The 23,262-nt window shown below is 42.2% G+C and overlaps 2 protein-coding genes across 2 annotated transcripts in view; both read right to left on the bottom strand.

Moving 5' to 3' along the window:
• Positions 1–14,881, bottom strand: part of cdh16 (cadherin 16, KSP-cadherin) — a 31,467-nt gene extending 16,586 nt beyond the window's left edge. The window contains exons 1-11 of the mRNA XM_020466277.2: positions 14,805–14,881; positions 13,312–13,376; positions 13,066–13,164; positions 10,831–10,965; positions 10,348–10,477; positions 9,414–9,572; positions 8,699–8,895; positions 3,565–3,690; positions 2,156–2,306; positions 1,726–1,938; positions 1,287–1,363 (exon numbers count right to left, since the gene is read on the bottom strand). Coding sequence (XP_020321866.2) covers positions 1,287–1,363; positions 1,726–1,938; positions 2,156–2,306; positions 3,565–3,690; positions 8,699–8,895; positions 9,414–9,572; positions 10,348–10,477; positions 10,831–10,965; positions 13,066–13,164; positions 13,312–13,338 — 1,314 coding nt within the window. The 5' untranslated portion in view covers positions 13,339–13,376; positions 14,805–14,881. The remainder of the gene's footprint in view (positions 1–1,286; positions 1,364–1,725; positions 1,939–2,155; positions 2,307–3,564; positions 3,691–8,698; positions 8,896–9,413; positions 9,573–10,347; positions 10,478–10,830; positions 10,966–13,065; positions 13,165–13,311; positions 13,377–14,804) is intronic.
• A 211-nt stretch (positions 14,882–15,092) lies between these two features.
• LOC109886440 (GTP-binding protein RAD-like) lies at positions 15,093–18,038 on the bottom strand. Its single transcript, XM_031809699.1, has 5 exons — positions 17,920–18,038; positions 17,217–17,582; positions 16,642–16,715; positions 16,228–16,432; positions 15,093–16,043 (listed from the first exon to the last, which is right to left on the bottom strand). Exons 2-5 carry the CDS (start codon positions 17,569–17,571, stop codon positions 15,766–15,768), a joined length of 912 nt encoding a protein of 303 aa, XP_031665559.1. The 5' UTR covers positions 17,572–17,582; positions 17,920–18,038; the 3' UTR covers positions 15,093–15,765.
• Between the last annotated feature and the right edge of the window lie 5,224 nt (positions 18,039–23,262).

A 23,262-nucleotide genomic window follows, 5' to 3' on the forward strand; every position in this document is an offset into this window, starting at 1 on the left:
TCTAGCACCAGTGAGGACAACAACAGCTTTGTGCTTCATTGTCACATGTCCCCATTTTAAGATGGCGATTTGCTCCCACATCTTTCACAACTATCCTGTCTCCTGCATTATTCAGGAGGTGTGGGTGTAGACTGTTTTCCATTCTGGAACAGTATGTGAGAAAATGGTCTATCTTTGGCCCGTATACTGCATACCTTGAGGCCAGCGCTAATCCAATGTTGTCTCATTGTGACCTCAGCGGTGACTTCATTATTCATGAGGATCGACAATGAAAAAGACCGCTGGAAACACTGACTGTCACCAAAGATGGTCTCATAGATCAAAAATAGTGTTTATGTTAAGACTAAGGTCCCTTTCAGGGACACTCCCCCCGGACCAGAGGAGATGACGACACTGTGCGGCTAATGAGATTTCTTATGAGTCACTTCTAAAGGGCTTTTTATAGACAAATTCCAGAACAACGCAGTTCATTTCTGTACTAGAAGGGATGCATTTTTTCACTTTTAACCAAGTATTTCATATTTAATCTAGAACTGCTTTTTTGGACCAGTGAGCTCAGACATAATAGTAAATATTGCTCAGTGCAATGATTTTTCTATAAAGATGTGAAATGTTCCGACTGCTGTATTTGTGAGGGATATCATTTAGAGCTGTCTTATGGTGACGCTGTGGATTTGCCTATTCTATAAATAAAGGATTCTCACAGGCCTCATCTGAGGCTTATTCAGATTAACTCAGAGAACATTGTCCATTTGGAGCACAATGAGAAATAAACCCTACAATAATATGGTTCCATCTTTAAAGTTGTAGGATACTCATTTGATCACCCTGTTGTAGGAGAACTTTCCAGCAATGCAGGAAATGTAAAACGTGTAGTGTATTTGAGGTTTGAAAATGCTTCTGAAGTTTGTCATTTCCTCTTTGAAATTTCAGACTTGATTCTCCCTTACAAAAAATGGTCCATTAATTATAATCCACATAATAATTCACATTTTCTGTGGCAAGGATTACTTTCCTGCTGTAGCAAACTGGCTCAAATGAAGGTCCTACATTTGTATAAGCCTGAGATTAAAGCTTGGATCCCCCTCAAAGCACTCCATCTCGCTCCCCTCTGGGAAATCAAATCAGTGACCTGGAGGGAGAGTTCACACAGCAGCCATCCAACAGAAGAGAAACATCTAATATACTGTATAAGAGAGAGATTTTCAATGAGTGCCCTGAATCACGTCTATCCCCCAAACCCAAAATCACACTGTCAGTCCCCTCTTCAGCCTGTGTAAAGGTACCTCGTGTGGAGTGAAGACGGGCGGGTTGTTGTTTTCGTCCTGCACTGTCACAACCACAGTACAGGAGCTGTTTAAGCCTGCAAATGAAATCATCATCAGAGAGAGATAGGCTCCATTAGTGAGTCACTTCGTTTGGCATGCCTCTTTCATACTGAAGCCCTCAGTCTTAATCATGATCATCACTCACTGTAGTGTCATATTTAAACAATATTCTCCTCAAAGGAAGCAGAGGGAAAACCTCCAACGTTACATCTGCTAGTCTAAAACGAATTTACACTACCACTGCACCCGTGTCTACATATCACAATAGGTTACTACTATAGAGTATCTCTGGATTATCTTTACATTGTACTATGTATACATTATCTTTGTGGAAGTAATCCCTCACCCCTCTCCCTAACACCACAGAACCACATTGCCATGCAGTACTGTTGGTCACCTTTAGCGTCCTCGGCAGTGATGGTCAGTGTGTACTGTGGGGCGGCTCCCTCCAGGTTGTCTGCCTGCACTGAGATGACCCCAGAGTCACGGTCCACCCGGAACAAGGCACGAGGGCTCTCTGGGATCTGGCCAACCAGCCGGTAGAAGATCCTCACGTTATCTGTTTTCGGATCATCGTTGTCGGCTGCTTGAACTGTGAGGATTTCCGTCCCTGGGAAAAGAGCAAAGTCCTCATAGATTAGTGTGTGGGCAAAAACACATTTTCTTTGAGTGAGAAACACAGAATCCTATTTTACTGATGAATTTCTCCATGGTTTTTTATTTTGGAGTATTTAGTTTCAAGCGTAAACAAAAGGCCTTTGCGATCCAGTATGTTCCAGAGTTGTCTGTAGGTGTGTTAAAAGAGTGTTCTGAGGGTTGTGCCTCACCCCGTGGGGCGAGCTCCTTGACCACGGTGTGGTACTGTGTGGTAGGGAACGTGGGCCTGTTGTCGTTGGCATCGCCCACCATCACCCTCAGCTCCACAGGCTTGGCGATCTCCCTGCCATCCGGACGCTCCACCACGATGCTGATCTGGAACTAACAGACAGAGGCACATGGGGTCATGTGTCCAGATCAAATCTCCCTGCCTGGATACACAGTGAGACCACAGACAGACACACTGGAATAACACAAAGTGCCAGCTCTCAGCCAGGAAAGATCTTCATGTTCTGTATTGAACATGGCACAATTACACACTTGAACCATAGTCTGAGATGAAGCCACAACAATTTTGTATTCATTATATATTGAGCTTTCTTAGAATAGATGGAGGGTTGGAGGTATGTGGGGTGTATGTGTGTGAATGAAATAAGTTGTGGCTTTTTTAGAGGGCAGATTGCTCACCCCCCCCCCCCCTTCCCCCTTTCACTCCGACCTGTCTTTAGAAGATGAAGCCATTAGGTTAATGATAGGCAGTGACAGTGCCAACACTCAGCGTGTCCATTCATTCCTTGACTGCTACTCAGCTCACAGAACTGAGGCATTTTGCTTGTATAGCGCCTTATTTGACACATCCAGAGATGATTCATCATCTCTGCGCCCTATACGGGCACGCAACTCTGTCAACACCAAGCGAGAGGTACTGTACATGTGCATGCGTCCCCTTCCTCCTCTCCTCCCTCTTCCCTCCATCAGCTGTAAGAGTCACATGTCGCTGACATATGAGTCTCAGTCAGTCAGCGGGGAACCATCTCAATCAGGGAACCTGGACTGCCTCACTCGTGTTGTGTGAGGAGGTGGATCAATAGGCTGTGACTCAGTGTGATGCATGATGGAACATGACAACTCCATCATGATAGGTGACAGTCACTGCCAGGTAGGGAGAGAGGAGAAGGAGGGAGGAGGGTGTGTGTCTAGCTTTATGATTACTGTACTATAGGTATAGTTCAGACAGAATAGACTCTCTGAGGGCTTTCTGTAGAAACAGCACATCCAATACAGTGATGTATTTTTCCTTGTGTCAGACCAGTGAGCAGTAAGGTCTCTGGCCAGACACGTTGCTTGCTACTCTGCAGAATGAACCCAAAGTTAACCTGTGCCAAAAAGTGATGTTTATCTAATCCTGTACAGCTTTGGAGCTTAGCTTCTTGGCAAGCTGCAGAGGAGGAAAAAAGACACGTTGGGATTTGAATCATGACGCTCCTTTTCTTGTTTACCCCGATTTTCCTCTGTCCTTACAGTGTAATGTTGTACATCACATAACATGACTAGGCGTTCGCGGCCCTAACAAGTCCTTACTATATGATATAGACAGGAGGTACGATACAATATGAATGAAAAATGTGTGGTCACTCACCTGGTCCTGAGTCTCTCTGTCTAGTGGGGCGTTGAGAGAGATAACTCCCTCTCTGCTGACAGTGAACAGCATCTCTGGGAATTCCCCCTCCAGGCTATACTCTACCAGACCTCCACTCCACTTCACCTAGACACAGCATAGGGAAGCAGGGAAAGCACAGAACAGCTCATAAACTGAACATGGTCAATTCAACGTTCTCTCTGAACTGTGGGATTGTAGGATTGATCCCCCTCGTCTGCTGTTCCCACTCTCTGTCTCTCTCATGTACCTAGGCTTTACTAGAAAGGGAAACCCTGACCTTTAGTAAAAACCTGTGAGGTGTTTAACCTGTTATGATAAAATGCTGTGTCAATGTACAGGAAGTGATGAGGACCAGAGACCTCTTCCAAAACAAAAGCTCATACATGTTGGATGGGGAGCTTCCACTGATTTAAACCACAGTGCCGGACAGGGTATGATTGGCTCAGAGGACCCCATGAAACAGCACCCAAGAAGGAGAGGTCGCCGGCAGAGACACAGGGGGCATGTGCATCTCCTCAACACACTGTCACACTCCACTCCATTGTTTTGGAGCTGGCTCCCCAAACACTGAGGCTGTGTATACACAAGCCCCTCTTCTCACGACTGCTGTCCTCCCAGTGTCATGTTATTTCAGGGCCTCAGTGCTTTGAAGAGATGTAGTATATAACAATGTTATTAATGACTTGGTTGTTCTAAAAATGGATATGAGTAGAGTACACTGTAGCTGATGTAATGTTTTGCTTTCTGTGCTTTTTTTAACAGCTTGCAGTGCACGCTCTGTCTTCTATGTCACCTTGTGAATAAGCAGTCTTAAAGGGCAATTCCGACACTTTTCAACCTCATATTCATTATCTCCAGCATCATACTGGTGTCTACATATGTGAAAACGGTGTGTTTCTATGATCTGTGGTTAAAAAGATAAGAAGAAAAGTCCTCAAAATGTATCTGTGACATCAGTGATTTTCAAAACCTGCAACGAGTTTCTAGCCAGAGGGAAGGTCTTTCCTTTCTCCTCACGTCACCAAGAAATTCTCACAGTGTTTGAAAATCAACATTTTTAAAATGTTTTCACTTTTGATGATGTCATCGGGTAGAACTTTCGTTTTCACATTTGTAGACACTGCTTTTGTGCTGGAGATAATGAAAATGAGGTTGAAAAGTGGGGTAATTGCCCGTTAAGTGCATAACTACTGTATTTCTAATAGACAAATCTGACTTCCATGTATACGAAGTATGCACAATGTGGAATTCTCCTGCCTTGATTTAGCCTAATCGTTATTTTGGAAAAAGACCAAAAATGACCAAAGAGGAGCAATGCTTCTTGAGATCAAAAACCAAAGTGCAGCTGTAACAATATCAATGACGGAAGGAAAATATTTTGAAAGAAAAATGCACGATAGAAGAGAAACTCATCAGCATAACGCTTTATGTGTCTCACAACATTTTACTGAGTAGAAACACGACTTTCCATGCTGCTGATAGTAAAGGGCTCCCAGCCATACTCAGTCTTTCAACATGACCCCCCCATCTGCTTGGTAACAGCAGAGCTATGAGTCCTACCGCCTACATACACATGGTGGTAAATGCAGAGTGGGTGGAGAGAGGCTTTTCCCATCATGTAGGCATCGTCACCAGTGGTGGATTCTACACTGTTAACCCTTTACATGGACATGCAGATGAGGTGTTATGTGCTGCCCCGACAACTATAATTATAATATAGTAATAGCATGTTGACAAACAGATTACTACTAAGTAAATGCACTGTAAAAAAAAACACAAGTAATAGCCAATATAATATTTACATCGCAGTATAAAATAGTATACATCATGATAAAATAGTATACATCATGATGATTTGTGGACCTTTGTAGCTCTTGGCTCAGTTGGTAGAGCATGACGCTTGTAATACCAAGGTAGTGGGTTTGATTCCCGGGACCACCCATCCATAAAATATATGCACGCATGACTGTGGATAAAAGCGTCTGCTAAATGGCATATATTATTATTATTTTGCAATCAGATTTAAAAGAAGCTTCTAGTTTTGTGAGGGTTTGAGAATCTCAAGAACAGAGTCATCTTGTACTTTAAACCTGAGCCATGTTTTTCTGTCAGCAGCCCACTTCCCCGACCCTGCCTCTGAGCTATGAAGAGCTCTAGAGTACAACCTCTAGCACATTCTCTCTCTATCTCTCTCACAAACACACATAGACACACACATTTATGTTTTCAGGCAGAGATTAGGAGGATTTGCTTGAGATTTTGCCTGTCCACATTTGGATGGATTTTATTTTATGTTGGTAAATTGGCATGGAAAATGTGAAAAAGATCAAATCTGCCCATGTTTTGAGTCCACACGTTTTCAGTGGGTGGATGGCACTGGCGTGAGTGAGAGGAGGAGGAGAGGGAGAAGAGGAGGAGGAGGGGAGTTACTGTGGCGACACCCACAGACCACACTGAAATGTAGAAATACACATATTTGCAGCAAATCATGACTTTATGTTCCTAAGTTTGCATTACTGTCTTAAGGTCTCGAGTTTGCATTTCTGACCATGTTCCATTGTTGTAAGCACCTATATATAGAACACAGACTATTGTTCCATTGTTGTAAGCACCTATATATAGAAAACAGACTATTGTTCCATTGTTGTAAGCACCTATATATAGAACATAGACTATTGTTCCATTGTTGTAAGCACCTATATATAGAACATAGACTATTGTTCCATTGTTGTAAGCACCTATATATAGAACATAGACTATTGTTCCATTGTTGTAAGCACCTATATATAGAACATAGACTATTGTTCCATTGTTGTAAGCACCTATATATAGAACATAGACTATTGTTCCATTGTTGTAAGCACCTATATATAGAACATAGACTATTGTTCCATTGTTGTAAGCACCTATATATAGAACATAGACTATTGTTCCATTGTTGTAAGCACCTATATATAGAACATAGACTATTGTTCCATTGTTGTAAGCACCTATATATAGAACATAGACTATTGTTCCATTTTTGTAAGCACCTACATATAGAAAACAGACTATTGTTTTCCAGACTAATAAATGTTGATAGAGATGCAGAGAAGATCCATACTGCTGAGTAGTTACAGAACGTCCTGTTTTCCTCTTTCTGATAATGTCAGATGTTTCCAGTTATTTACACAGCTTTAGTGATTTGGTGCTGATGCAAGCACTGGGCCGTGGCTGATATTATAAATGTTGAATAACAAGCTAAAGGTCAGACTGTAAAGAAGACCAGGTGCAGATACAGAGACACTGGCCCCGCACAGAGCACAGAGCACAGAGACTATTCAATCACAACCGCTAAGTCAGAAACAAAGTGTGAGGTTTGATTGAACAATCTTTGACATTATAGACACACACACACAGACACACACACACACACCAACAGCGGGAACGGAACCTCAGGCTGCAGTGACTCAGGCAGGGGAAAGCCTAGGGGTATGAATGACATTAATAATGCACACCTTGGTCTCTTATACAAGGAAACCCCAGGGGGGGTGGGGGGGTTCACCCATTCCATTCCATTATTAAATTTTACAATGAACAGTCAAATAAAATATTGGATGAAATTTCACAGTGTTTGATATTTGTCAGATGATCCCTTTCCATGATTCTATACTAGAGTCAAAGGTCACCTGAGCATGTAATGTATGCAGGAATATCTCTGAAAGCATCACTGTGTGTCACCTGTGAGATGGGGATGGAGAAGGAGCATGATACTAGTCACCTGTAAGATGGGGTAGGGGCCAGGGAGGTTCTACCTGTGAGGTGGGAATGGGATAGAGGCCAGGGTGTTTCTACCTGTGAGATGAGGATGGGGTAGGGGCCAGGGAGGTTCTACCTGTGAGATGGGAATGGGATAGGGTCTAGGGAGGTTCTACCTGTGAGATGTGGATGGAGTAGGGGCCAGGGACGTTCTACCTGTGAGATAGGGATGGAGTAGGGGCCAGGGTGATTCTACCTGTGAGATGAGGATGAGGTAGGGGCCAGGGAGGTTCTACCTGTGAGATGGGAATGGGGTAGGGTCCAGGGAGGTTCTACCTGTGAGATGGGGATGGGGTAGGAGCCAGGAATGTTAGACATGTGAGATGTGGATGGGATAGAGGCCAGGAAGGTTATACCTGTGAGATGGGGTAGGGGCCAGGAAGGTTATACCTGTGAGATGGGGTAGGGGCCAGGAAGGTTATACCTGTGAGATGGGGTAGGGGCCAGGATGGTTATACCTGTGAGATGTGGATGGGGTAGGGACCAGGAAGGTTCTACCTGTGAGATGGGATGGGTTAGGGACCAGGAAGGTTCTACCTGTGAGATGGGATGGGGTAGGGGCCAGGGAGGTACCTGTGAGATGGGGATGGGGTAGGGGCCAGGGAGGTACCTGTGAGATGGGGTAGGGGCCAGGGAGGTACCTGTGAGATGGGGATGGGGTAGGGGCCAGGGAGGTACCTGTGAGATGGGGTAGGGGCCAGGGAGGTACCTGAGAGATGGGGATGGGGTAGGGGCCAGGGAGGTACCTGTGAGATGGGGATGGGGTAGGGGCCAGGGAGGTACCTGTGAGATGGAGATGGGATAGGGTCCATGGAGGTTCTACCTGTGAGATGGGGATGGGACCTGGCCGTGCTGCTGCTCCAGTTTCAACTGTTCTGCCTTATTATTATTCGACCATGCTGGTCATAAATGAACATTTGAACATCTTGGCCATGTTCTGTTATAATCTCCACCCGGCACAGCCAGAAGAGGACTGGCCACCCCACATAGTCTGGTTCCTCTCTAGGTTTCTTCCTAGGTTTTGGCCTTTCTAGGGAGTTTTTCGTAGCCACCGTGCTTCTACACCTGCATTGCTTGCTGTTTGGGGTTTTAGGCTGGGTTTCCAGCACTTTGAGAAATCAGCTGATGTACGAATGGCTATATAAATAAATTTGATTCGATTTTTTTTATTTGATAGGGTCCAGGGAGGTTCTACCTGTGAGATGGGGATGGGATAGGGTCCAGGGAGGTTCTACCTGTGAGATGGGGATGGGATAGGGTCCAGGGAGGTTCTACCTGTGAGATGGGGATGGGATAGGGTCCAGGGAGGTTCTACCTGTGAGATGGGGATAGGGTAGGGGCCAGGGAGGTTCTCCTGGAGGCGAACAGGGTCCGGTGACGCCCAAGTGTTCCCCGTCACCTCCACTGTCACGATGCCCGTGGAGAAGAAAGCGTTGGGTTTCCCCCCCATGTCCTTCACCATCACTGACAGCTTGTAGCGACCACACATCTCTGGGTCCAGGGTGGAAGCCCCTGGAACACACACACACACACACATATCAATATATTACAATCAGAGAGCTGCATTACGTTGTTCACAGACAGCACGTTGAAAAAAGCGGGAAAACATTGTTAATAACCCACTAACAAGTACATCATAAAGACGTAATTAGCTAATTTCACAGTTAAATGGCCCCTATAGCGGCAGCCAATGGGGTGGATTGGGGTTGTTAGTGTTGTCTAGCTTCAGTCAAGCTGTAACATAAGGGCACCAGCACTGTGCAGAAATAGTCAATAAATCCAGAAATAACACCAGCACTGTCCAAATTGGGACTTTTTAAAATCAGATTTAACTGGTGTACGTGTGTATGTGTGTACGTATGTGTGTGTGTGTACGGGAATGTGCGTGTGTTGTATGTGGATTGTGCCCGTGTGTGTATGTGGATTGAGAAGGGGTGTACTAAGTAATTCATTTAACAGTGAACAGAGAAAAGTAAGACAATACCATGTAGAATAAAACAGGGCAGCTGAGTGAGGGGCCTGTAACTCACCGTCCTCAGTGAGAGACACCTCGCCGGTCACAGAGTCTATGAAGAACATGTGACTGGAGGGGATCCTGGGGGTCTGGTCCATCAGGCTGAAGCGCAGGTCAGCATGGGCTGTGTTACGGTCGTCACGGTCAGATGCCCCCACCTGCATGAATGAGATCCCTAGCCAAGAGACAGAGAGACAAGCTTCTGTACCGCTGTGTACATTCACACTGTGATTTGACCAGCATGACAATGCCTCGTTCTTATAGGGAAACATCCTTACACAGTCGAAATGCTAGTATTCTAGTATCTTGATTTAATTATGATAACCTTCTGACTTTATTCTAACATCATTTGTCATGGCTTTGCATTTGGTAAAAACATGACTTGTTAACATATTTGTATCTACTGTAGTTCATTTGAATAGAGGATCACTTTATGGGGTTATTAATATAATATCCTCTCAATGTAAAGTCTGCTCTTCAATTTCTTCAATTTCCTGAAGGTCATGTCACAATGTAATCAATGGTAACCCACTATTATCTGGTGGTGTGATGCTCACACACGCACACAGCTCCCTCCACTCAAACGCGAGTCCCCTCAGTGACATAAATCCAGACGCTTGAGTCATCTCTGACGCAAGAACTCAAAGAACTACCCCACAATAGCCCAAGATCAGACTGTAGTAAGACTTCAATAAAAAAAGATGAAGCACATCACCTCTACTTCTAATACACATACCGTACATGTCCTTCACTAGAGCCATGTGGATAGTTCAGGTGATACTATTCATGTGTAAGTCATAAAGATTCAGACAATGCAAACATCACTCATCAGTGTGTATTAAGAAATAAACTCATGAATGTGTCACAAATTAAAATCCCTTTTGTGAACTCCGGTATTTGTTTTCTCCTGAATGGTGGATGGGCTCTATGTTCTGGCTAGTACAACCAACCTTTCAGAAGTCCCAGCTGCACACTGCCTCTCATGCTCTCCTCGATAAACACAGGCACGTTGTCGTTTTTGTCAATGACGCATACCTCCACCATAAAGCTCTGAGACTGCACGGATGCTGAGAAGGACACCTGCGAAAAGCACAAAGTAAATGCAAACTGTAAGTATGAAGGGCAAATATAAGTTAATATAGACACATACGGAAGGCAGCCTGAAGATCTACTTTGATTGTAATTAACTAAGGAGTCTATGTCTCATTTGGTGTTGCTAGACAGTACATTGTTTGAGGACATTGTTTCTCTCAAGCCAGAGATAATACACCCCAATTAAAACAAATCATTGCAATATTTCGCATTCAATTTTATGGTATTTTTGATGAGGATGATAATAATTTCATTCATTGAATTCTCACAGGTCATAATCACATGTATTGTAAACATATCACTACATGCTTAGATAATGCCATAAATGTGTGACTGTCAACCTGCAGAGAGTAGGATGGCTGCTTCTCTCTGTCCAGAGGCTTCAAGGCGTAAAGAAATCCTGCCTCAACTCCAAAGATCCCCTCATCGTCCCCTGTCACCACCACGTCAGTGGAGGTAGCTGGGAGGTTAGGGAGCTGTGTTGGACAAGTACAAAAATATTACTTAAATGTACAAGTCCCTCTTCTGTCACACCCTGATCTGTTTCACCTGTTCAAAAGTGATCGTATCTACCCCCTCCAGGTGTTGCTTATTTTCCCCAGTGTATTTATCCCTGTGTTTCCTGTCTCTCAGTGCCAGATCGTCTTGTATGTTTTCTCAAGTCAATCATCGTGTTTTTCCTGTACTCCTTTTCTGTTCTCTTTTTATAGTCCTCCCAGTTCTGACTCCTGCCTGACTCTGGACTCTTTTCCTGCCTGCCTGATCATCCTGCCTGCCCTGACCTTGATTCTGCCTGCCCTTCGGTACCTATTAGACTCTGATCTGGTTTTGACCTTTTTGCCTGTCCACGTCCATTCTCTTGCCTACCCCTTTGGATTAATAAACATTGTAAGACTCCAAACATCTGCCTCCTGTGTCTGCATCTGCGTCTCGCCTTGTGCCTTGATATCTTCAATACAATTAGACTTTAACTTTAGTATCCTCGGCAAGAGTCACATGTGCAGCTAAAATAAAACTTCTGCTTACTGTGTGTGGGCAAATGTTGACCTTTTACGTCAAAGTTGAAAAGATAACTATGTCACTGCAAGCACAGGAGATATCTGGGCCTTGTGTAATGTATTTTTGCTCTGTTCATAAAAAGTAAATTGAACATTCACCCATTCTATGATGTGTAAATGGTTGAGTATATGTATGTATAGCTCCATCTGGCAATCCTTTTGACTCTTTTGAGTGAGCGGTTATGTGTCATAATGACCGTTGATATTTTCCCCCTTATGGAAAACTTGTTCACCGCTGACAGTTTGTTCTCAAGGGTGTCACAAGCTGCTGGCAGAGGGGCTGTCACGAAACAGACGCCCTCTGGTCCAGACCCACAATGCCCGTGTCTGGCCCGGCCATGGTCAGGTATGAATGGGTATCCTAGTCATGGTGCTGTGTGACTGTCTGTCGTAGAGGACTGTCATGCAGCCTGGCCTGGTATGGTGTTATTGTTGCATGGCTAGAGCAGCCTATGAAACAGCAGCATGCTGGTGATCTCGTGTTTCCAATCAGCACTGCATGTTTTACGGCTTCACATACCACATAGCAACTGGCTCTCAGCCGCCACAGCCGTGCCAATGATCTCAGCATGCGTTTAACTCCCGAGAACCCAACATTTTGATTTGGTCTGGGAAACGTATTTTTTGACTGCCCCATAACCTAATTTTAGACCAACAGGCTGAAAAGTTTATATTTAAGACTATGCAGTGGTTGACAAAGTAGCTAATCGTTCAAAACCAAACATTCTTCTCGTGTTATGCCTCTAATGTGTTGACATGAAATGCAAATGTTTTCATGACAGAAATGTACCTTTTTCATTCTTGCATTCATGTTGTGATAAAACAAAACAGCTATCATGTGCCAGAGCAGAATATCTGAGAAGATCAGAGCAGTTCAAACAGTAAAACAGGTGAGAAAACAACTCTGTCAGTGCCTTTTCTGCTCAAGAACACACATTTTTAAGTAATAATGTTGTCCTTTCCACCCTAACACTAAGTTGTGCCAATTATCTGATCTCCACCATGTCCACCATTAAAGTGAATCTGAGATGTGTTTTGATCATACATCATGCAAAAGGGAAGAACATTGACTAGACTCAAAAAGGCGTCCAATCACAGTGTCAAACACATGCACAGCCGGGACAAACCTGATGATTTATAAGTGCCATTTTGAAAAGAATCCTCCTGCCATGAATGCAGGGCTGATGGTCTAGCATTGAACAGACAGCCAGAGGCGTTCCAATTTTTGTTTTTCGGGATGAGGGGGCTATGCGGGAGTAGCTCCGTCATAATTATATCTTGAGCACTGAGTGTAGTGCAAGAGCGAAACATTGTATGGCCCTTCTCTCTCTTTAACTTGCATACAGCCATTAATACAATACATCAATCTCAGCAGGCCCAGGGTATGATGCATCACACAGACTGGCAGCAATATGGAGATAATTATTCCTTAATTAGTATTTCCCAATAAGCAAGCTGCTTTGTTGTAAATGTTTTTTTGTTGTTGCATAAATGGTCAATCTAACTGAAATGTCTTACCTTAGCCAGGTACCATGGGAAAATACCATCATAGTTTTCAGGGACGCCAATTTTAAGATTGGCCCCTGAGCACTGTGCAGGAGTCTGAAGTACCACCAACTACACAATTCCAAGGAGACAAAGGACAGCATGAATTTCAATAATTTAGTTGAAGTTTGTTTTCACAAAAACAGTATAAAAAAAGTATAATAATCTGAGATTGCTATAATAACTTGTGAAGGCCACATTCAAAGGAAGCATACTTACAGTCAGTGTAATGATAAAGATGGACATAACTTATCTTCTAGTCATGTGTTTCTGTAGCTGTATATCTGTAAAGTCAGGATGCACAACATTTCCAATCAAACAGTGGTTATCGTTTACATTTGGGAACACATGGTTTCTATCATTTCTGTCTTGTTTCTGATTGATTCTCACTGTTATAAAGCAGAGAAAGAAAGATGGAGAAAGAGAACGACAGAGAAAAAAAACAGTGTGAATGCTGCATGTGCAACTATTCTATTTTACTAATCTTTAAAAAAAAAAAGTACAAATAAACTAGACCTACCAATCTGCGGAATCAACCATCTTTAAAAATGTTTTTTAAAAAGTAAATAAATACAACTTCAATAGGCCTACACCTGTGCAAGAAAATGTTTCATTTAAATGCCTGTTAGGTTAAACATATACTCAGTAGCCACAGGCAGTAGGCCTACATGGTACATTAATGTCTCATCACATTCACAGACCTAAAAGCTGAACTAACCCTGCAACCTGGACTCAAGGGTAAACGTAACATAGTAAATTTAAATCTGGGTCACTCAAATTAGTTTATGTTTCAAATTACAATTTCTATATGTTGCGAATTCCAATTTGTGTGATATTTTATGAATTACAATTTGTTCAATATGTTACAAATTTGAATGATATGTTACGAATTACAATTTGTTTTGGCTAACGTTAGCTAGGTGGCTAACACTAATGTTCGCTAGGTGGCTAACACTAATGTTCGCTAGGTGGCTAACACTAACGTTAGCTAGGTGGCTAACATTAGCTAGGTTAGGGGTTAATGGTTAGGGGAAGGGTTAGCTAACATGCTAAGTAGTTGCAAAGTCACAAAAAAGTAGTAAGTAGTTTCAAAGTTATGCACCCGACCAACAACCCTCCTTTAATTTTTGCCTTAATAGCCTTCTGTCTTGTGTAACCATACCGAAGCCATACTATTTTGAGTGTACTATGTCACGTATAGTCTATGAGACCGGGCTGCACTCTCTGTTTCCAGCACACGATTACACCTGCGACACAAAACAGCCTAGCAATGAATTGTTCTCTCAATAAAAATAATAAATAAATATTATGACTTTATAGTATGTGTTATATGGTCACAAAGGAGAAGGCAATTGGCACAAGAAATAGTTAAGGATGAGATTTGCATTCCAATAAATGACCCCAAAATAAAATTATGCTGGGCACAAGTCGTAGGAACCCCTGTGCCTCGCTCATCGCGCCGCAGACAGCAATTCACAACACCCATAGGCCATTCGCTTGGAACAATATTTAGATGTCTTATTATGATTTACAAAGACCGGCGAATGAAAACAAACGCACTCTCTCAAACTCAACCTGTAGGCCAGAATAAGAGCCTGTACCTCACAAAATCTGAATAAATGACTGGCAAACATCACTTATTTACCTAACACTCCACGATCATTTTTATAACTACATTTTCATTCGAAAACGTTATATTTCTTTTGTCTTACCTTCTCTCAATCTTGTGCGTGTTCCCTATGAAGGTGGGAGAACGGTTTGAATAGTGTGGAAAAACGAAGTGCGTTTGCAGGACTCTCCAGTTTAATGTTTGACTACCTTGTTTCCTTCCAGTAATTCTGTTGGTCAACAAGACTCCAGTCCACTGAACAATCTAATGAATGAATATTTATGAGGACATAAATCAAATAACAAGGTCTGTTTTAAATATATATATACACCTTTCGTTTTTGGTGTAGCCTAATTGTTTTATGATCTGGGTAAGAAAAAATATGGAATAGTTGTATTTCATTTTTTTATTTAAAAAATTAAAATGTAAACATAACGAAATGATTAAATATTCAAAGGAAGTGCAAATCAACTGTATTTAAAGCAAAACATTAAATTCACATGACAAATATAACTTATTGCTTTCTTCATTCACATCTGGACTGAAGGTAAGGACAATAGAATAATATATTTTTTTCCAAAACCTGGCCAAATCCCCATTACACATTATTCATGTGCTCAGTATCATGGCCAAAGTACGAACCTGCGTACCCAGTTTCAAGTAAAAATGACTCCAGGTGACAGAATGCAGTGAAATCACTCATAGTGCTTACATTTCCATTGCTTTTCAGGACAGTGTATCATAATCTAATATTTCATGAGGGCTATATACACAACACTAAATGGAGTAGAACCAAACACACTGTCCCCGTTATCAAGGCAATCTTACAACTCATGGTTTAAAATAACAAGCCTTGGTGGATTTAATATACATACACATAAGGCAGACAAAAAAAAATGAAACCTCATGCAGATCATTAACATGAACATGTCTGTTGTGTTTAATTAATATAATAAAATATATCATTTCTGTACAGCTCTATCAGTCCTTGGGGTTAGTGATAAAAACACACAGCGTCTGGTCTTGAAGGCCTAAGAGAAAACAGCAGTCCAGATACTGTACTCTCAGAGGACCGAGAGGTCATGGCAGGACTTGGACTTCTGTCTGAAGGCCATCTTCTTGTTCTTCCGGGCCACCATACGGCCCAGGAAACGCTTGGCCTTCTTGCCAATGCTCTCGCGTCGTTTGCAGTTGGCCATACGGCGAGCGTTCTCCTCCTTGCTGTCTTTGCGCAGCCGGATCTGCCGGACCATGCCCTCGAACAGGTCCCTGACGTTGTGGTGGAGATTGGCTGAGGTCTCAATGAACTTACAGTCAAACACCACAGCGCAGGCACTGCCCTCTGCAACAACAACAACAAAGAGGGGAGGCGCAGGTGAGAATTTATCGTGTTCCCTAGGGACAGTGACTTCACCCTCACCATTATGCCTTTGGATAACACCTTGATACTAGCTTTAACATTCTAAAATAAGTAGCACTATGCAAATACAGAGATGCCTTGGACAGAAGAGATCACCGTCACTTACCATCCACAGAGACTTCTCTGGACCGCACCAGGTCGCTCTTATTGCCCACAAGGATGATGGGAATGTTTTCAGACTGGCGAGCTCTGCGTAGCTGGATGCGTAGCTCTGACGCCTTCTCAAAGCTGGACTTGTCTGTCACTGAGTAGACGATGATGTAGGCGTCACCTATCCTCATGCACTGTTCCTTCAGCCACTGACTGTTATCCTGCAGGCGAAAGAGAAATAGAATTAGATTAGCTACATTGCTTATCTAATCAAAAGCTACAGGTGCTCAAATAAAAATGATTATAGTGATATATGATATTATACACCAGCATTAGAGCACTACACATTACGTCAAATGATATGCTATGACTAAGACCAATTTTACTGAGGGTCAGACTGAAATTGCATAATTTGCATTATATGCCTCACCTGCTCCCAAATGTCGTACAACAAGATGGACGCCTCCTCCTCGTCCACCTCGATCGATCTGTCATATGTGTTTCCTGAAACAAAAGCAAGCAGACAGATAAATACTCCTGGCCCAAATTCTACAAACCCACTAACTTGGTCGAGTGTGAAGTCTCACTCACTATTGCCCATTTATATTGCCCATTTCATGATACCTTTAGTACAGCTTATTAACTCTCAATTAACCTGTATCTGTGATCTGTACTACTGTGCATTACTGTCTCCTTCCCTCAGTCATTGATTTTCATATCTCTCCCATCCACTATCTCTGTGGCTGTATATGTCAACAGCAGTACTTTGATATGTGTGGCGCCTTACTGACTGGATGGAAATAGCAATAATCAATGTACTTCAACTTGTGTGCCAAGATGATATGGAAACCAATCCTATATTTACTTAGTTTGGAGCCACAGTCAAACAGTTATTTTATCAAACAGTTATTTTCTTTGTTTAAAAAAGTATTGCCTTTGGGTGTATTCTCAATGCTATATAAATTTCAACACCATCATCTTCGTTAACCGTCATCAGACACACACCTGTCTCGTCGCAGTCGTGACCATCCTCGACTCCACCGAAAATACGTGCCAGGCTAGACTTGCCGACACCCTGCTCGCCGAGGAGAACCACCTTGTACACATGTCCCTCCGAGTCGCTGCCGGAGGAGATAACGGAATCGGACGAGTCCGATACACAGCTGTCTCGGTGAGGCTCACCGGGGGTGTAGGACGTGCAGCGCATGAGGTTGGACAGCTCTCCAGTTTGCACCTTGCGCATCTCGCGGTCGTCCACTGGCATGCTTCTTCTGTGCAGGTTCTGCAGGTGCATGGGAAACGGCATGCTCCCTCTCCTTTTGTCCATGTTCCGCAATTTGTCACCTTTGTTCAAAGTCATTATTTTTTTGTCTGTGAAATAGATGCGCTCTTTAGTAAGATTCCGCTGTTAACATGAAAAGCAACCAACTCTGACAAAGAATGCATTTCTCATCACTACGCCTATATGTTGATTTAAAAAAAAAAAATCCTTTATTTGGCCACAGCTTATATGAACTTTTGTGTCATATTTATTTGAACAAATTAATTTAAGACAATCATGTGCCTGTATCCTATGATATTAATTACGGTTTGATGGAGCATTGACAATGTTAAAATTTAAGTTGAACTCAAATGATTTGAAACAGCAATAGCCTAATTAATGTATTATCACGACTGCAAAATCATTCAATTCCATTAGCAAACTTACATTTGATGTGCGTCTGTGGTATTCCAAAATCCTGAATCAGACAATCCACTTGTGATCTATCCTTTCGTTAGCGTGGTCACTCAGTGAAGGGGAGTTTCGGTTTGATACAGTGAACGGTACGGATCCCCATATTTATCTAGTTGCCGAGCAAGTGACGTCACCATGAGGTTTGCCTCTGAGAGTCACGTCTCTTCGCATTATAGTGCTACGTAACATCATGCCAGGGAGGGAGGAGAGGAAGTGATGACCGCTCCACAGAAACGTGATTGGAAATGATGCGCGGGCGGGTAGAGGGATTCTCCCCTCCTGCAATGCAATGCCATCGTGCCAGTGATGTAATTATTTTTGCAGAGTAATTCGGCCATTTACTCTCAATAAGGGGTAGGCTAACTAGCATAGTTTTAACACCAGTTGGCCCAGAGCCATGGAGAGTTGACCTGACACGGCCTCCGTGCTTTGTGATGGCGAGCGCCACAATGTATATGGACAGGTCAGGTGTTCCCAGCCATTCGTAAGGTTTACCATGTTCAATCAATATTTTAAATAACACGATTTGTTTGTAATTGATAAATGATCTGCTACAAATTGTCAGTGGATTAGCCAAGAGCATCTGAGACGTCAAGCATTTCCAATAGATGCTTCTCAGCATTTCGGCCCATAGGTCGCGTAGCCTTGGTGACACGAGTTGTGATGTGAATGAGCTTAATGTGAAAAAAGCGACGGTTCACCACAGAAATAGGACACATTATCACTTAAAACGACGCCTAGACATATCACTGGGGCCACATGTATCCCAAAGGACTCAGCAAGCGACAGGAAAGAAAGACCATGAAAGAAAACCATTGCGATCCAAAATAATGATGATTTCACCTGCATCAGTCTGATTGAGGTTAGTTAATCTAGTCTGTAGTCGCCATCTGCTGGTGGTTATGTGAAATGCACAATGTTATTGTAGGCTGCTGGGACTGCAAGGTCTGTCTTTTACTATCCTGCTTCATGAGAAGGAGAGAAGACCAGTGACAAAGGAAGAATTACTAGCTTACTTCATTATTATCTCTGGCAAGTTGGCAAGCCTCATTCCTCATGATTGGAGACAATGCTCAATACATAAAGTCATTGGGTGGTGTATTGCTGGACAGACTAATGTTAAATGCATTCTCAAGTGACATTAACTGTCACACAGTTACCAAAGGTTTTCAGTTGAATAGCACAATGTTTCCAAAAACATGTATTGGTAAAGTCTTTTCATTGATTTATGTTTTTCTTTGTTGTCAGGGCTTCTTTTGGTGGTCTATGAAACGTGTTTGACTCACTGGGTTGCTCTGACTCAGTGGTAGCTTAATCTTTTTATCTTCCGTCTCCATCACTCACATACACATGCAGAACAGTGTGGAGATGGAGATGTTTTTCTCCATTCTTATAAACAAAGTCCACATTAAGGTACCAGCTGTTTTGTCCTCAGTGACTCACTAGTTATATTGGGTTGCTCCTGTAGTTTCATTAGCATAACATTTTTAACATTGAATAATAGATCAGTCAGTGTTTACGTAGCCTACTGAAGCCTGTTGAGTGGTCTGAGTGGTGTTCACTGATTGTGGGCTATATAGGTATGAACACCTCAGTGTGAGAACCCAGGGTGTATGCTGTTGTTATTTACATAAATATATTTGCATATTTCCGTTAGGAAACCCTACTCTGTGAAATGTGCGTGTTAAATATCACAATTCGCCTTTGCACTCCTAAACCACGCACTCCTAAATAACACATCTTAGTCCACTCTGCTCGAAACAGATTCTAGTGTTGGGAACATAATTCTGTATTGAGATCAAATGTTTCATCGATGAGAAAATTGTCGGCCAAAATCCATCCCGTTTCATCTTCGCTCACGACCGGCACTGGGTTTACCCTCACTACCATATTTGGTAGTGAGTAGAAACGCCAAGCAGATTCTTCACATTTATACATCCGGTGAAAAATCTGTCTCATTGTTCTATCTGCGCTACAACGGTGGATATTGCTCGTCTGCCTACGGCTAACTCTAGCAGGATTGTAACTGCGCGTGCATGTCGCACGTGGCTGGCTAGTCCAACACTGAACTCTTAATTGAAACAATGCTGAAACTTCAAACCATGGGCAAATCAGTGGTACATTTTAATTTGTGCCGAAATCGAAATTAAAATAAGTTATCTTGCAAATTCAGCAGGCTATCGTGTGAAATAGACGTTTAGAAGTGTAGTCTTCATTTGATTACTTTGGCTTGGTTATCAATGCACTAGCACCTTTTTTCCCTCTCCTATGATAAAAAAAATGGTATTAAGTTGTACAAAAGTTTTACTGTGTGTGAAGTTTCAAATACATTTGTCATTACTAAATGTGTAATGTCATCGGTATTTTAACATTACAATGTTTTAACACACAAAAACAACACAATCTTTGTGAGAGTGGGGGAATCTGATTTAATTGGTCCTCAACTTGTGGCTCAGACACTTCATTCATGATACATGTAGTTAGCCCTCAGTTAGCCTGCCCTGGAGCAGGTTAGTTCTGAAGATTTCAGTGACATTTACATTTACCTGGCTAAAAGGAGAGCCACTTCATTGGTAGCAGTTATCCCAAGTTAAACTCAAGAGTTGACCAAAGTTACCTCACTAACTCCTCAAACTACATTCGTAGTATAAGGCTCTCCAGCCTGGCTTTTGAATTTTCAGGTATTTACTTAAAAAATAAATGGTAAAATGGTAATGACACAATAATAACCTATGTCACAAGGAAAAGTCTTATGTACTTAACTGTTCCATAGGGAATGAAGAGGAGTAAGTAAGTAGTCGTGCAAGGAATAGTCAGCTCCACTGAGACATGAGCTGTGTTCGAATACCCAGACTAAAATACTGTATGCTACACACTTAATGACTATATACTACATACGATATACTATTAGTTCATTTTAGTATACTATAAACGAACAGTATGCTTTCAGTTGAGCGTACTAGCTCTTCGCCTGTCTACTGGAAGTTGATGCTGTTGCTATGCAACCTCTTGCTAGCTAGTTAGCTTAACAGATGACTAGTTGGTGACACTTTTTTGCAGACATTTACTGACACCGGCCATATTCAACGGGTGTTGAGCGCTGGTATATTCATTATTCTGCGCTCTGGTACACTCAGACAGAGTGCTCTGAAATCGGAGTAGATAGCCGTAGCGAATTTACAAAAGCACCCGAATGTTCATTTCCTGAAGAATTGCATTATGGGCCCTACAGTACCAAAATAGTGTCCTCTGCGTGTATACTTCATATTTTGCCAAATTTAATACGACATCCGGGAACCTTTGGCATACTATGACCAATAAGCATACTATATACTCAATTCACATCACAAATAGTACAGTTAGTGCGGTTAGTATGAGAATTCGAACACAGCTATGCTGTATATAAGAAATCTTCATGTTACTTTTGTACAATGCTACTCAACCAATGCTGCTTGGATAGGCTACCACAGTCATCTCCAATGCAACGAGGAGACTACTTCAGATCAGGCAGATTGTATCTACAGGAATCTGAAACAATTCTTCTCTGGTCCCCAATCTGAGACACCACATGTTAGCTGACAATGCATTGGCAATGGTAACCTTTAAATTCAACGCCTTAGCCCACCACACTGACCCCCTCCTGACCTCTGATGACCCTTCACACAAACAGCCTTTCAGGTGAACACAAACTAGTGAACTTCTATATGGGTAAATGACTTCAGACAAATAGCTTGGTTGTGTGTATCGGTAACAGCATAGATTTGGTGCTATATTGGTGGAAGGCACTGACAACCCTCAGGGAATTGCAGATGGTCTTTAAATGGGCAAAATGGAACAGCATTGGAAAAGTGTTCTGTTACAGTTAGAAGAAACCGTATCACTCATCCATTTTTAATGCACAGCAATGGCAGCAGATTCGAGTGGTAACTGAGAGAAGTCTCCGGGGATAATAACTCCAGAACATTTCTACAACTTCATTTAATTTAGCTTTGTTTCAAACAAATTATATCACACATTTTATTAATCATAGTAGGCTAGTTCTAAATTAACTATGGCATGTATCTCTAAATAATGTAGCATGCAATGTTAAAAGGTATGGTTTACTTTATCGTCAGTGTAACATCTTAAAAGAAGAATACTTTATTGTCCATGTTTACAGAAAACAGAAATGTGTCTTGTTTTACGTTTCAATTGTCAGGAGATGGCGTTTAGGATCGCTCCCCACCAGATTTGAACTTTGGGCCTGGGATTCAAACCTGCAACCCTTGAGGTTGCTGCTGGCTGAAAAATGCTACCTGCCAAAACCGAACCAGAGACCATCAGATCTTCAGTCTAACGCCCTACTGCGCCAAGGATATCGCTCATTAGACAAGGTTTTCCACCAGGAATTAACAAGTGTTGCGAATTCGGGGGGTATTTTCTACCAAGAATGGACATACTCACCGATGCCGACCCTGTATCGAATCCCGACACTGCTGTTGTATTTAGACTTGAATCTTTCTTTTTTTTATGCTTTCTTTTCCTACTGTGAAAATCTGACAGTAGAAACGCATTGGACTTCTTCTGACAATTCTCGTGACTCTTATCCCGTAAATCTGTCATCATCATCCATAACTTTTTAATATGAAAACCAGTTTATTTTCGTCAAACTGCTCTCCCTCGTCATGATTCAAACTTGTTAAAGGGTAAATGTGTGAAGCCTAAACACCACAGGAGTTCAATCTTGTTTATCTCAATTAAGAGAAAGGGCTTAATCTATACATTTAAGATCATTTTTACACCGAAAACTTAATGTTAGCGAAATTGTTTTGAATGTAAATCAAGGAAGTAATTGAAGCCGTGACAATGACAAATATACTGAAATTGCTTGAAATCGGTGCACATAGCACGCAAAAATATGAACGCATGTCAAATGTTGGTCCCATGTTTCACGAGCTGCAATAAAACCCAGAATGTCCATATGCACAAAAAGTGTATTTCTCTCAAATTCTGTGCACAAATTTGTTTACATACCTGTTAGTGAGCATTTCTCATTTGCCAAGATAAACCATCCACTTGACAAGTGTGGCATATCAAGAAACTGATTAAACAGCATGATCATTACACCTTGTCAAGTGCACCTTGTGCTGGGGACAATAAAAAAGCCACTCTAAAATGTGCAGTTTTGTCACACAACACAATACCACAGATGTGGTTCTTCACCTGCGGGATCGTCTGAGACCAGCCACCCGTACAGCTTATGAAAACGTGGGTTTCCACAACTGAAGAAATTCCGCACAAACAAGATCCTGAGGCCCATTTTCATGCCATTCATCT

The sequence above is a fragment of the Oncorhynchus kisutch genome, linkage group LG3, assembly GCF_002021735.2.
Source record: "Oncorhynchus kisutch isolate 150728-3 linkage group LG3, Okis_V2, whole genome shotgun sequence".
Lineage (NCBI taxonomy): Eukaryota > Metazoa > Chordata > Actinopteri > Salmoniformes > Salmonidae > Oncorhynchus > Oncorhynchus kisutch.

Coding starts and splice junctions, on each gene's coding strand:
- LOC109886440 (XM_031809699.1), bottom strand. CDS start 17,571: ATGACTTTGAACAAAGGTGACAAATTGCGGAACATGGACAAAAGGAGA. Junction 16,716..17,216: donor TCACGACTGCGACGAGACAG/GTGTGTGTCTGA, acceptor CTTTTGTTTCAG/GAAACACATATGACAGATCG. Junction 16,044..16,227: donor CAGAGAAGTCTCTGTGGATG/GTAAGTGACGGT, acceptor TTGTTGTTGCAG/AGGGCAGTGCCTGCGCTGTG.